The sequence below is a fragment of the Heterodontus francisci genome, chromosome 22 (genome assembly GCF_036365525.1).
Source record: "Heterodontus francisci isolate sHetFra1 chromosome 22, sHetFra1.hap1, whole genome shotgun sequence".
NCBI lineage: Eukaryota > Metazoa > Chordata > Chondrichthyes > Heterodontiformes > Heterodontidae > Heterodontus > Heterodontus francisci.
Genome location: NC_090392.1, coordinates 37336039 through 37350998, shown reverse-complemented (window position 1 = coordinate 37350998; position 14960 = coordinate 37336039). Strand labels below are relative to the sequence as shown.

At 45.6% G+C, this 14960-nt stretch overlaps 1 protein-coding gene and 1 pseudogene across 1 annotated transcript; one reads left to right on the top strand and one right to left on the bottom strand.

Moving 5' to 3' along the window:
• Positions 1-293: 293 nt before the first annotated feature.
• LOC137381536 (jerky protein homolog) lies at positions 294-6420 on the top strand (annotated as a pseudogene).
• A 755-nt stretch (positions 6421-7175) lies between these two features.
• Positions 7176-13955, bottom strand: LOC137381535 (gastrula zinc finger protein XlCGF57.1-like). Its single transcript, XM_068054236.1, has 2 exons — positions 13821-13955; positions 7176-12255 (listed from the first exon to the last, which is right to left on the bottom strand). Exons 1-2 carry the CDS (start codon positions 13953-13955, stop codon positions 11257-11259), a joined length of 1134 nt encoding a protein of 377 aa, XP_067910337.1. The 3' UTR covers positions 7176-11256.
• Between the last annotated feature and the right edge of the window lie 1005 nt (positions 13956-14960).

Here is a 14960-nt window from a genome sequence, read left to right as displayed (position 1 = left end):
TTCTAACAGTAGCCTATCCAATAATCAGTACGCATTTACATGATCTTTGTTCTTCTGTACTCTATACCCTGAATTATAAAACCTAGGATCCCTTGTGCTTTTTAACCACTTTATCAAGTTGTCCTCCCAATTTTCAAGGTTTGTGTCTCTGAACCCATGTAGAGATTAGAGATATTGACATAACGTGGCCTGATATATTGAGATCAAATGTCTGATATAATGTGTATTATGGGATGGAAAAGTTTTGTCCAAGTTAGAAACTCAAACAGGTGCTTCACTGTAGATAGGTCACCATGGCAACACTGATAAGGTATTCCATTCCACAGAATCAGCTCATTGGAAACTCTAATCAAATCAGGAGAAAGGACAGGGTTTGTCTGTTGTTAACCACAATATAAACTTAAACAAAACTGAATAATAGAATAGATTAAATGAAATGTATGATGCATGTATGTACAATTATGAAACTATAAGAAATAACAGAATTAACAATAGGTAGGGCAGTTTAGGCATAATGAGAAAATTACTGAAGAAAAGTAACTGCTGGGAACCAGGGAATGTGTCCTTGCAAATCACAGATTAGAGGAGTTCCAGCTGTCATTTCCTCACTTCCTGCTAAAACCCAGCAGAGAAAACAAAGAAGAGTCAGGTACCAGAGCTGGATCACTACAGGGTATAAAAGTGAGGGGATACTGATGTAAGGGGGCAGTCGGGACTGGAGACCCTGCAGATCGAGCTTCGGGTGCCCGAGGTTCCATCCAGTGGGCTGACTTCGTGTAAGTGACTATGGACACGCAGGACTTGCATGTTTACTCTGATTGATGGATCAATATAAGATAAGGTTGAGGACAAAGAATCTGCTCAGCTTATATTTCTTAATAAGGAATTAAAGTTGATAAGACTGGACTCCCAAACCTGCTAATTACTAAGACAAGGTGTTAGCTAGAATATTACACCTCTTTACTGTTCTGCTCCTCTACTCCTTTTAAAGTTTTACCATTTATTTTCATTTTTTTCCTTTTCCTTCCTCCCTATCATGTCAAATTTCTCGGATAAATTCCATTTGAATCTATGTGCCCCATTTACTAATCTGTATATTCACTGAGTCACTTACATTCCTGTTCACAGTTCCCCACACTCCCTATTTTAAAGTCATCTGGAGATTTTGATCTTGTGCCCCATATACCCAGATCATTTCTCTATATTGAGAAGAGCAATGCTCCCAACACTGACCCTGGGGAACACCACTGTTTCCATCCCTCCAGTCTGAAGAACATCCATTAACCACTACTCTCTGTTTTCTGCCCTTTACCCAACTTCCTATCCACACTGCCCCACTCCCTTTAATACCGTGAGTTTTAATTTTATCAACAAGCCTCCTGTCCGGCACCTTATCAAACACCTTTTGACAATCCATCTACACAACATCCACTGCATTTCCTTTCTCACTCCTTTTGGCCTCCTTGTCTCGGGAGACAATGGGTAAGCACCTAGAGGTGGTCAGTGGTTTGTGGAGCAGTGCCTGGAGTGGCTATAAAGGCCAATTCTAGAGTGACAGACTCTTCCACAGGTGCTGCAAGTAAAGTTTGTTGTCGGGGCTGTTACACAGTTGGCTCTCTCCTTATACCCCTGTCTCTTTTCCTGCCAACTACTGAGTCTCTTCGACTTGCCTGTCTTCAGCCCCGCCTTTATAGCTGTCCGCGATTGCTGGCAACTGGCTCCCACAACTTGTGGTCAGTGTTGCAAGACTTCATGTCACGTATGCAGACATCTTTAAAGCGGAGACATGGACGGCCGGTGGGTCTGATACCAGTGACGAGCTCGCTGTACAATGTGTCCTTGGGGATCCTGCCATCTTCCATGCGGCTCACATGGCCAAGCCATCTCAAGCGCCACTGGCTCAGTAAGGCATACATGCTGGGGATGTTGGCCGCCTCAAGGACTTCTGCGTTGGAGATATGGTCCTGCCACCTGATGCCAAGGATTCTCCGGAGACAGCCAAGATGGAATGCGTTGAGACGTTGCTCTTGGCTGACATACGTTGTCCAGGCCTCGCTGCCATACAACAAGGTACTGAGGACACACGCTTGAAACACTCGGACTTTGTGTTCCATGTCAGTGCGCCATTTTGTCGCACCCTCTTGGCCAGTCTGAACATAGCCGCCTATGCCTTTACCACGCGCTTGTTAATTTCTGCATCGAGAGACAGGTTGCTGTAGCCCAGGTAGGTGAACTCTTGAAACACGTTCAGAGTGTGGTCGCCGATATTGATGGATGGAGCATTTCTGACGTCCTGTCCCATAATGTTTGTTTTCTTGAAACTGATGGTTAGACCAACCCTCACCTATCCAACTTTCCTCACAGCTAAAAATTCTCCAGTGCTGGCAACATCCTTGTAAAGGTCCTCAGTACCCGATCTCATGAAATTCCTGTAATGCAGTGAACAGAACTGTGTGCAATTCTCCAGCCCTGGCCTAACTAGTGTTTTATACAGTTCCAGGATAATATTCCAGCTCTTATATCCTATGCCTCGACCAATAAAAGCAAGCATCATATATGCCTTCTTTACCTGTCCAGCCTCCTTCAGGAATTTGTGACATGCGCTCCAAGGTCCCTCTGTTCCTCTACACTTCACAGTACTCTACCATTTATTCTGTATTCCTTTGCCTTTTTTGCCCTCCCCAAATGCTGTACTTCAGACCTCTCCAGTTTGAACTCCATTTGCCAATTTCTGCCCACCTGTCTCGTCCATTGATACCTTCCTGCAGTCCTAAGATGAGTTGGGAGTGACTGCCCTTGACATCAAGGCAGCATTTGGCCGTATGGCATCAAGGAGCCCGAGCAAAACTGCAATCAATGGGAATCAGGGGGAAAACTCTCTGCTGGTTGGAGTCGTACCTAGCGAAAAGGAAGATGGTTGTGGTTGTTGGAGGTCAATCATCTGAGCTCCAGGACATCACTGCAGGAGTTCCTCAGGGTAGTGTATTAGGTCCAACCATCTTCAGCTGCTTCATCAATGATCTTCCCTCCATCATAAGGTCATAAGTGGGGATGTTCACTGATGATTGCATAATGTTCAGCACCTTTCGGGACTCCTCAGATACTGATGCAGTCAGTGTCCAGGTGCAGCAAGACCTGAACAATATCCAGGCTTGGGCTGATAAGTGTCAAGTAGCATTCACACCACACAAGTACCAGACAATGACCATCTCAAACAAGAGAGAATCTAACAATCTCCCCTTGATGTTCAATGGCATTATCATCCCTGAATCCCCCACGATCAACATCCTGGGGGTTACCATTGATCAGAAACTGAACAGCACCAGCCACATAACTACTGTGGCTACTACAGCAGGTCAGAGATTGGAAATTCTGTGGCGAGTAACTCACCTCCTGTCTCCCCAAAGCCTGTCCACCATCTACAAGGCACAAGTCAGGAGTATGATGGAATACTCTTCACTTGCCTGGATGGGTGCAGCTCCAACGACACTCAAGAAGCTCGACACCATCCAGGACAAAACAGGTGCTTGATTATCACCCCGTCCACCACCTTCAACATTCACTCCCTTCACAACCGATGGACAGACGCAGCAGTGTGTACCATCTACAAGATGCACTGCAGCAACTCACCAAGGCTCCTTAGACAGTACCTCCCAAACCTGCAACCTCTACCACCTAGAAGGACAAGGGCAGCAGATGCATGTGAACACCACCACCTGCAAGTTCCCCTCAAAGCTGCGCACCTTCCTGACTTGGAACTATATCGCCATTCCTTCACTGTCATTGGGTCAAAATCCTGGAACTCCCTTCCTAACGGCACTATTGGTGTACCTACACCCCAAGGACTGCAGCGGTTCAAGAAGATGGCTCACCACCATCTTCTCAAGGGTAATTAAGGATGGGCAATAAATGCTGGCATAGCCAACGACGCCCACAACACATGAATGAATATAAAAAAAATCTACAGCTTTCTTCCTCACTGTCAACCACACACCCACTTTTTGTCTCATTTGTAAACTTCTTAATCACCTCCCTTGCATTTAAGTCTAAAGCATTGATATATACGGTAAAAGCTTTGTTATCCAGCACTTTACCAATGAAAAGCTCTATTTTCCAGAGTTTCCGCAAACTTCCGAGCCTTGTCTCCCAATGCTGAGTTTTCCCGAGTGCAGCTGATTGTTCTGGGATTACTCTACTGTAGTTAGTGATGCTGCCGATAGTTATCTTGGTGGCTCTGTTAGCAGTCCATTTCATTGTGTCACTGTGCTTTTGCAGCATCGCCATCCACCCAATGTGACATCCAATAAAACATTGACAGGAAAAGGGTTGTATTGATGCTACACCAGAGAACAGACATTTGCAGGTTTCTTGAAAAAGGTGAAAATCACAATGTGTTGATGAATGAATATAATGTTGGTTTGTCAACCATTTACCACATCAAGGGTCAAAAAAGATCAGTTGTTGAAATTCTTTGCTGGTTCCAAGACTAATAAAGCGGTTGAACAACACCGTACTCTACATAAACCTAAATTAGAGCAGCTAGACAGTGTATTGTAAGAATGAAACACTCCGAGGGTGCCCCAGTCTCAGGCCCAATTCTCATTCCAAAGGCAAAAGACTTTCATGAGCAAATCGAATTGACTGAACCGTGTGCATTTTCCAGTGGATGGCTTTCTTGCTTTAAACGGCAGTGTGGTATAAGAAGGCTAGATGTAACGGTTGAGCAAGAATCAGCTAGCTATGAGGCTGTATTGTGACTTCTTCAACAAATTAATTGCTGAACATGATTTATCCCCAGAACAAATTTATAATGCAGATGAAACAGGCCTATTTTGGTGCGATTCGCCTCATTCTATGCTCGCTAGTGCAAGTGACTCTAGAGCTGCAGGTTTAAAACAAAATAAAGACAAAATAACTATGCTTGCATGTGCTAATGCTGTGGGAATGCATCGAGTGAAGCCTTTGGTGGTCGGCAAATATAATCGTCCTAAAACATTTAAAGGTGTAAAACATTTACCTGTTGATTACAAAGTACAAAGTAATGCATGGAGGGACAAAAAATGTTTTCTTGTTGGTTTCACTATGTTTTTGTACCTGCAGTGAAGGAACATTTTAGAAAAATAAGAAAACCTGAAGATAGCAAAGCAAAGGTACTGACATGGATAGAGAATTGGTTGGCAGACAGGAAACAAAGAGTAGGAATAAACGGGTCTTTTTCCGAGTGGGTGGCAGTGACTAGTGGGGTACCGCAGGGATCGGTGCTAGTACCCAGCTATTCACAATATATATTAATGATATAGATGAGGGAATTAAATGTAATATATCCATGTTTGCAGACGACACAAAGCTGGGTGGGAGTGTGAGCTGTGAGGAGGATGCAGAGAAGCTCCAGTGTGATTTGGACAGGTAGAGTGAGTGGGCAAATACTTGGCAGATGCAGTATAATGTGGATAAATGTGAGGTTATCCACTTTGGTGGCAAAAACAGAAAGGCAGTTTATTATCTGAACGATGATAGATGGGGAAAGGGGGAGGTGCAGCGAGACCTGGGTGTCCTTGTGCACCAGTCGCTGAAAGTAAGCATGCAGGTGCAGTCAAGAAGGCAAATGGTATGTTGGTCTTCATAGCGAGAGGATTCGAGTACAGGAGCAAGGATGTCTTGCTGCAATTATACAAGGCCTTGGTAAGACCACATCCGGAGTATTGTGTACAGTTTGGTTTCCTTATCTGAGGAAGGATGTTCTTGCTTTGGAGGGAGTGCAGTGAAGGTTCACCAGACTGATTCCTGGGATGGTAGGACTGACGTATGAAGAGAGATTGGGTTGATTTGGCTTGTATTCGCTGGAGTTTAGAAGAATGAGAGGGGATCTCATAGAAACCAACAAAATTCTAACAGGACGGGACAGACTAGATGCAGAAGGATGTTCCCGATGGCGGGGGAGTCCAGGACTAGGGGTAACAATCTAAGGATAAGGGGTAAGCCATTTAGGACTGAGATGAGGAGGGATTTCTTTACCCAGAGAGTGGTGAACCTGTGGAATTCTATACCACAAAAAGCAGTTGAAGCCAAATCATTAAATATATTCAAGGAAGAGTGGGATATAGTTCTTATGGCTAAAGGGATCAAGGGATACGGGGAGAAAGCGGGAACAGGGTACTGAGTTTGGACGATCAGCCATGATCGTATTGAATGGCGTTGCAGGCTCAAAGGGCCGAATGGCCTACTCCTGCTCCTATTTTCTATATTTCTATTCTTTGATTAGACAATTGTTGAGCTCACCTCCATGAATCAAAGTTAGTGTCTGGTGATATTTTTACCATCTTCCTGTCTGGTAATGTTATCTCATTGATTCAATCAATGGACCAGGGCATCATCCAGAATATGAAATGTTTTTACAGGAGAGATTATCTAAAAAAGTGAATCAATCATGAAGGTAGAATCCAAAACTTTCAATCAATGAGTGATCCCAGAGTAACTGTCGGGATCGCACCCCTGTGGATGTTCCAGGTCGTGTATCCTACTGTCTAACACTGGCACATCAATAGAGAATTCCTGGAAAACCACTGCAGATCCTTCTTTATTTGGAGATTAAATGACGGTTGAATAATTGTACCAGCAGCAACTATGCAGAATTTAACCAATTTCTTTTCAACTGGACTATTTGAAACGAGTTAATGTCCGCCTTAAAATGATAGACTCAACACTGTCACAAAATCATGTTAAATACTTGTAGAATAATTACCACAGTCATGTTCAGACTGGGAACTTTCACTTTCAGTCAGGAACAGATCACAGTTTTACACCAATCTCTGACTTGACAGCACGTTTCCAGCATTCACCGTTGTTCTTCCCGACTCTAAACAAGTTACAGTTGTAAAGAAGCCTTCAGTTCCTTGCCAAGGAGCTCTGAACCGTGGAAGAGAGCGGCTGAGACACATTTCTTACATATCTCAGGAATAACCCACACGGGGACTTTGCTGTCAGTGAAGAGAGACGAGAAAGACCAAAGTGTTGTTTGTCTCTCTCAGTGTGACCCTGAAAGACTGTGTCGGGGCTGAAGTTCTGTTCCTGCCGTACGATCCTCCCCCCGATTGTCCTTTCTGAGCTCCAGCCAGGTGATGCTAAACATTCAGGTGGGAAAGACAAAAATCTATGTGTTTAAAACAAAGCTGATTTATTTGATATTTATGCAGAATATTAAACTCCAGCCAAGTTACAGGGATTTTACTATCGGCAGAAACAAACCCCAACTGTCAGAATAGAAACATCACAGATTTACAGCACAGGAGAGGCCATTCAGCCCATTGTCTCTGTACCAGCTGAAAAAGAGGCACCAGCATAATCCCACTTTCCAGTTGTTACGACCTCAGAGAGAGCGTTATCATAACAAATACGACATATGAATCTCCAGACCAATTTAACAAATTACACATTGCACGTTTTGTCTGTTATAACAACGAAACTGAAAAATCTCCAATTAACTTAACAGCACTTTGTGAAATAGCCAATTACAATAAAAGATATATTCTTTACTTATTCAACAACTTATACTGCATGAGAAGAGAGTGCTGATTGGTTGGCAAGTGGACTGAGTGGTAGAAGCATTGCCATGGAGAATGCACCAGTTTATGGTGACTGACATTTAGTCAAAGCTTGGTAGTTAACTTTTAAACCAGACTGTGATTGGTCAAGGCATTGCCCTGAGGAATGAACCAGCGAATGGCTGTCACTTATTTTGTTCAGCTGAAACAGGCGCAATGTTCTTTCTGTCTGCAAAGAACAGGGCCCTGTGTATATATGTAGCTTCCACTACGCGCAATTGCGCCACACTGCAAGCCCTGACAATCTTAAATTGGTTGTCAGCATAATTCTTAGTACACTTTGGATTATTTAGCAAATGTTGTCCAATCGCAGAATCACATCTAATGTTGGACACTGTGTTTTGAGTTTTGCAGCATGGGTTGGTTGGGAATGGCCTGTACCTTGCCCGTTGTAAACAGCTGGTTCATTCCTCAGGGCAATGCCTTGACCAGAGTCAAACTGCCTGGTTTAGATTTTAAACAAAGCTTGGCAGTTAACTGTCAGTCACCGTAAACTGGTGCATTTGCCATGGCAATGGCTCTACCAGAGTTCACTTGCCAACCAATCAGCACTCTCTTCTCATGCAATATAAGTTGTTGTTTCCCCTTACATTGGTTATTCTTGCGATTGTCCTGATGAGTGCAAGACGAAAAGCTTCGACAACATGTCTTTATTTTCAGCAATACTCAAGTTCTGTACTACTAAACGACTACATATTTAACACTTGAATATCGCACACCACACTCATATGTTACACAGTCCTTTCTGACGACGACATCCTTTGCAGTTAAAAGTCACAAATTCCTCCCCATTGTAATGGGCTGGATCTCCCAGACATTTCAAAAAACAATATTTTCCTTCGCCCACTTCTCCAAGCACTCCTGACCTGGACATCCGTGGATAATGTGATTTCTGGTGATCCTGTGGGTCCTTTACTCCTCCACAAACTTTGACTCTCAAAAAACAGGTTCAAGTTTCTACAGCCTTTCGCTGTCTATCTTCAGTGAGCAGGCGTTCACTCTCTCTCTCCAGCTGCCTCTGCTGGGTGCCTTCTCTTACAGCTTCCCTTGAGGCCTCACCCCGATGGGTTCTCCTCTTACAGCCTGTTTTTCTTCAGAAAGTCTGTTAAATTTATCTGGTCCTAGAATTCAATAGTTTATTGTTCTTTTCCAAAATGCAAAGACCAGAAATCTAGTGTCACAAAGCTACTCGGCCTTTCCATTGCCCCAGGTGTTACCACCTGCCGGTTTGTTTGCATGTTCTCAATGGCTGATTCCTTGTTTTACAACCCAAACGACTGGGAGGGCGAAACCCATTGTTCTTCAGGTGTTAGTGTTGTGACACCATGATACCTTGTGGCGATGTTGACCCTGGAAGAAGGTGTTGGTGATGCAGAGTTCATTCAGGGCACAGAGCTCAAGAAGGCGTTGTCTGTTATCATTGATCTTGCCAACCCCATGACGATTGAGGCACGTTGGCCATGAATCTGTCTGCCCCAATACATGCGTTAAAGTCACCCAGGATAAGTAGCCTCTCGCCATTTGGGATGTTCCTCAGAACATCACCTCAGAAGTCATTGAAATGTTCTTTATCGGAGATGCTGGCCCTCAGAATTGGTGTGTAGACGCATGTGATATTGACTGTGCCTCCATCAGATACTAGTCGCAGGGAGACGAGGCGCCCCGAGGTCGCTACTGGTGGCTCAATTGACTGTATGAGCTGGTTGTTTACTGCAAAGCCTACACCATGCTCACAGCGATCTTTCCCTGTCAGTAGAAGGTGTAATTAGCCTCTTGAATACAGCCTGTGTCAGTGAATCTGGTTTCTTGTACAGCAGCAATATCAACACCAAGCTTGTGTAGCTCACAGTCAATCAGGGCTGTCTTACATACAGTAGCTGTGAAGTGTGGGCCGTTGTTCATTCCAGGACACATTAGTCCTCACAATCCAGCTTCCAAGCCAAAAGGTTATCTTTCTTTGTTTGCTGTGTAGCCTAGGCGTGGTTTTTAGGAGGTTCACACTTGCCTAGCATCTGCACACTGAGCAGAGCTGGGCTCTAGAAGATTTTGGGAAAAACTGGCTGTCCACCTAAGCTCCTCAGTCTCATCCACTCCTTCTACGATAATGTGCACTGTGCAGTTTGATGGCTCCAGTTCTGACAGTTTCGGAGTGAAGAATGGAGTGAAACAGGGCTGTGTCCTAGCCCCCACTCTGTTTGGCATCTTCTCCATGCTCCTGACCTGCTCCTTTCCTGCAGATGTGGAAGGAGTCTACTTGCACACTAGGTCAGACGGCAAGCTCTACAATTTTTCAAGGCTGAAAGCGAAAACAAAAACACATCATGTCCTGATCAGAGAACTCTTCTACGCTGATGCTCAGCTGGCCACTCACACAGAAACTCAGCTACAAAGACTCATGGAATGTCTTTCCCATGCCTGTAACTCGTTCTTCTTGACTATAAGCATCAAGAACACAGTGGTCATGGGACAAGGTGTTGCATCTCCACCCCTGATCACACTAAATAACCCCCCACTGGAAGTAGTTAGCAAATTCTGCTACTTTGGGTCCACTGTGACAGACAATCGATACATGCATAGGGACAGCAGCGACCAGCGTTGGTCAACTTGTGAAATGCACATGGGATAACACCAAACTGACCCTTAGGACCAAGCTGATGGTTTATAAGGCCTGTGTTCTCAGAACCTTGCTGTATGGATATGAAACATGGGTGACTTACAGCTACCAGGAAAAGAAGCTCAATAATTTCCATCTTTGCTGTCTGCGGCACATTATGGGTATATCCTGGCAGGCCAAAAATCACAAATGTGGCAGTCCTCAAAGGCAGAGCTCCCAAGTATGTTGGCACTAATCAAACAGAGGCAGCTTCGGTGGATTGGATACTTCCACAGGATGGAAGATAGTCGCAAACCCAACTACCTTCAGTCTGGTGAGGTAGCCGAGGCCAGACGACCAGTGGGCGCCCAAAGCTCTGCTTCAGGGATGCTTGCAAGTGTGACACGAAAGCCCTAAATGTTGACTATTGCACCTGGGAGTCACTAGCTGGTGAAAGAGGGAAATAGCAACACATCCTGTGGATTGGTGTGCACTGCCATGATGACTGGTTGCTACAGCAGCTTGGCAACGGGCACCAATTTCAAAAAACAACAACTCACAGTGTCACTTGGCAGCTTTACATGCGGCACTTACGACAGAACCGCCTCTCAAATCAAAGATTGGCCTTCGTAGCCATTTGCAAAGATGCATCAAGAGAATATACCCCACATAAACGGATTGTTTGCTGCATGTCCATCATCTTTCATAGATGGAAGTATGCCAAAAAGTGCTGCAGTCTCTGTTCTTCAGAATCAGTTTTCTCTGTTGTCCTGGCAACCTTTTGTAGAGTGGAGGTGAGGTCAGCTGACCTCCTGGATTCCATCTTGAGCTTTTCAAAAAAAAAAATCACAATCTATAAAATGTAATCATGTTACAAGGTTCAATAGTCCCAACACCAGTGGAAAGTGCAGATCTTTCTTCAACCATCAAAATGAACATGGTTCATATTCCTGGATGTGATTAACAGCAGAATCCAGCCCCTGCATCACTTGTGAAGTCACTGGTGTTCCAGCAGGGTAGATGACTAAGTGAATTCCTTCCCACACACTTAGGTGAATGGCCCTACCCAGCGTGAATTCGCTGGTGCGTCAGTAGATGTGCTAACTGAGTGAATCCCTTTCCACACACGGAGCAGGTGAACGGCCTCTCCCCAGTGTGAACGCGACAGTGTTTCATCAGGTCAGATGACTGAGTGAATCCCTTCCCACACACAGAGCAGGTGAACGGTCGCTCCCCAGTGTGAACTCGCTGGTGTTTCAGCAGGTTGGATGACTGAGTGAATCCCTTTCCACACACGGAGCAGGTGAACGGCCTCTCCCCAGTGTGAACTCGCTGGTGTTTTAACAGGTCAGATGACTGAGTGAATCCCTTCCCACACTCAGTGCAGGTGAACAATCTCTCCCCAGTGTGAACCCGCTGGTGTTTTAGCAGGTTGGATGACTGAGTGAATCTCTCCCCACACTCCATGCAGGAGAATGGCCTCTCTCCAGTGTGAGTGCGTTGGTGTGTCACCATTTCACGTCTGCTTTTAAAGGTCTTCTCACATTCACAACATTTAAAAGGTCTCTTATCACTGTGTATGTTCTTGTGTCTCAGCAGTTGTGATGAACAAGTGAATCCCTTCCCACACTCAGAACAGGTGAACGGTCTCTCCCCAGTGTGAACTCCCTGGTGTGTCAGTAGATGTGATGACTGAGCAAATCCCTTCCCACACACAGAGCAGGTGAATGGCCTCTCCCCAGTGTGAACTCGCTGGTGTGCCAACAGGTTGGATGAACGAGCAAAACTTTCCCCACACTTGGAGCAAGTGAATGGCCTCTCTCCAGTATGAATGCACTGGTGTGTCAGCAGGTTGGCGGACTGAGTGAATCCCTTTCCACACCCAGAGCAGGTGAATGGCCTCTCCCTGGTGTGACTGCGTCGATGAGTTTCCAGCTGGGATGGGTAATTGAATCCCTTTCCACAGTCCCCACATTTCCATGGTTTCTCCGTGGTGTGGGTGTCCTTGTGTGTCTCCAGCTTGGATGAACAGTTGAATTCCCGTCCACACACAGAACACGTCTATGCTTTCTCCGTGCTGTGACTGGTGCTTTTTTCAGGCTGTGTAACTGGTTAAAGCTCTTTCCACAGTCAGTGCATTGGAACACCCTCACTCAGGTGTGTGTGACTCGCTGCTTTTCCAGTCACACTGATGTTTGAAATCTTTTCCCGCAGACAGAACAGACAAATATTTCTCCTTCCACATTCAAAGGCTGATGATATTCAGGTCCTGATGAATCGAGTCAGATCTTGACGTGATGTTTAGTTTGAGTTTCCCGTCTGCAAATCCTTCCCTTCTAATACCCTGCAAACGTAGTTTACAAAAGTCATCACTGTAAGTCCAGGATGGAAATTCAGAACAGACAATTCTAGTTTCTATGGAACATTCTTTCCTCTCTTGTTCCCCCTAAATGTGTGATCCATTCAAACTAAAAGAACCAAAACAAGCAACAAAAAAAAGCAAAGGGAATAAAAGCAAAATACTGTGAATGCTGGAAATCGGAAATAAAACAGAAAGTGCTGGAAATACTCAGCAGGTCTGGCAACATCTATGGAGAGAGACAGAGTTCATGTTTCTGGTCAATGTCCTTTCATCAGAACTGGCAATAGTTAGAAATGTAATAGGTTTTAAGCAAGTGAAAGTGGGGGGGGGGGGGGGGGGGGTGGAAGGGGAGAAGAACAAAAGGGAAGGTCTGTGATAGGGCAGAGGGTGGGAGAGGTTAAATGACAACGGCTCTGTCCAAAAGCAAAAATATGAAAAACAAGTTTTTACCAGCACGTGGTTTAAAAAAAAATCAAAATGGGGTTCATGGTCAGAAATTATTGAACTCAATGACGAGTCTGGTAAGCTGTAAAGTGCCTAAAGCAAAGGGAACTTCCCAACTAAACCAGAATGTTGTTACCAGTGTCTATGAGACACTCTGTACTCCAAGATGGCACAGTGGCGCGTTAGCACCGCAGCCTCACAGCTGCAGCGACCCGGGTTTAATTCTGGGTACTGCCTGTGTGGAGTTTGCAAGTTCTCCCTGTGTCTGCGTGGGTTTTCGCCAGGTACTCCGGTTTCCTCCCACCACCAAAGACTTGCAGGTGATAGGTAAATTTGCCATTATAAATTGCCCCTAGTATAGGTAGGTAGTAGGGGAATATAGGGACAGGTGGAGATGTGGTAGGAATATGGGATTAGTATAAATGGGTGGTTGATGGTCGGCACAGACTTGGTGTATCAGTGCTGTATCTCTAAATAAATACCCATCAGTTGCAGAAGGTATCTAGTGTGCTATCTCTCCAGAGCCACCCGGGCACAGACAATACCACAGAGAGGCCAGCAGCCAGAGTGACCCTCCCCCCACCCCCAACATGGCCCCTGCACATCCGAGACCTACACATTGCTGTTTTATCCAGGCCCAAAAGCAGCTCCAGAAGATTCTCTTACTCACTCCCCTCCACGCCGAGCGACCAAAGATTAGGAGCGTGGGGCTAAAGTGTAACTAAAAGTTGAGGAGCAGCCCCTTCAGGTAACTATACAGGGACCGTAACCTTTCACACTGAATACAGATATGGCCCATGGACTCCACTAGGCTGCAAACATATGTAGCCTGGGAGTGGGCGAAGCAGCTGAAAACCCTGTCGTCCAGGATGTTGGATCCCCTGGGCACTAGGACCCAGTTGGGAAGAGACCATGAAGCCCCGCCCACTTTGTGCTCACTAAAATGGCCGCGCATGATCCCTGACCCCGTCTTGTCCAAGATGGCGGCCAGTGCCTCACCCGGGGCCCGGAGCCTCTTATTTGAGGCCTCAAGCCGACCCCAGGTGTTTACGAAGCTGCCCACCCACGGTTCCAGTTCCTCCCCTATGCCCACAATCTCCTCCCGCCTCAGTCTGTCAGTGTTTTCGGTTTTTGTTCCCGGATATTCCGGGTCTCCCTTCAATCGGGGAACTGAGTCCCTCCTTTTAATTTATTATTAGTTTCAAACAGGGTCTGTCACCGGGAAAAGCCCCGCAGCTGCCGCCAAACTCAGTGCAAACGCGGATGTTGGAGCTTCTTATTCAGGGCTTGCGGCCTACACCCAGTGTTTCTGAAGCCTCCCCGCCCACCTACCGGCTCTATTCCTCCCCTATGCCCCACGATTCTCACCCGCTGCAAAACCGCACGGTTCCGCTCAGTGACACGGCGCATGCTCCAGATACAGGCCAGCAGTGCGTCTGCGCACTGGGCTCCTGCAGTGAATGGGGCACAGTCACTACCGCGTGGAATGCTGGATAATAGCCCCGCCATTGGCAGCCCCAATTAGTGACAAGCAATACAATGGTCGGATTGTGATGAAATTTTTAAATAACTCATACATAAATCCAAATACATATAGCCTCTGGGAAAGTTCAGACCTGGATTTTACTAATATAATTTTGGATATACTTGCCTGAGGAGTGCAAGAAAGGCTCTCTGGTCTGATTCTATGATTGTGCTTTGAGGAGACATTAAGTAGAAGAGGCCTATCTTCCTTCGAAGTGAGAACAGGAGTGCTGGAAATACTCAGCAGGTCTGGTAGCATATGTGGAGAGAGAAACAGAGTTAACGTTCAGGTCTGCAACCCTTCATCAGAACTGGCAACAGTTAGAAATGTAACAGTCTTTGAGGAAGTGTAAGGGGAGGGGGAGAGATTAAATGACAGATGTCATGGAACTGCATGCAAATGGAGTGCAAACATATAAGATCCTGAGGGGTCTGG

Excerpts from the sequence above, each read along its gene's own strand:
- LOC137381535 (XM_068054236.1), bottom strand. The coding sequence starts at position 13,955 with ATGCGCGGCCATTTTAGTGAGCACAAAGTGGGCGGGGCTTCATGGTCT. Across the intron at positions 12,256-13,820 it reads CCCACTCCCAGGCTACATAT|ACGTGTTCTGTGTGTGGACG; the intron begins GTTTGCAGCCTA and ends GAGAAAGCATAG.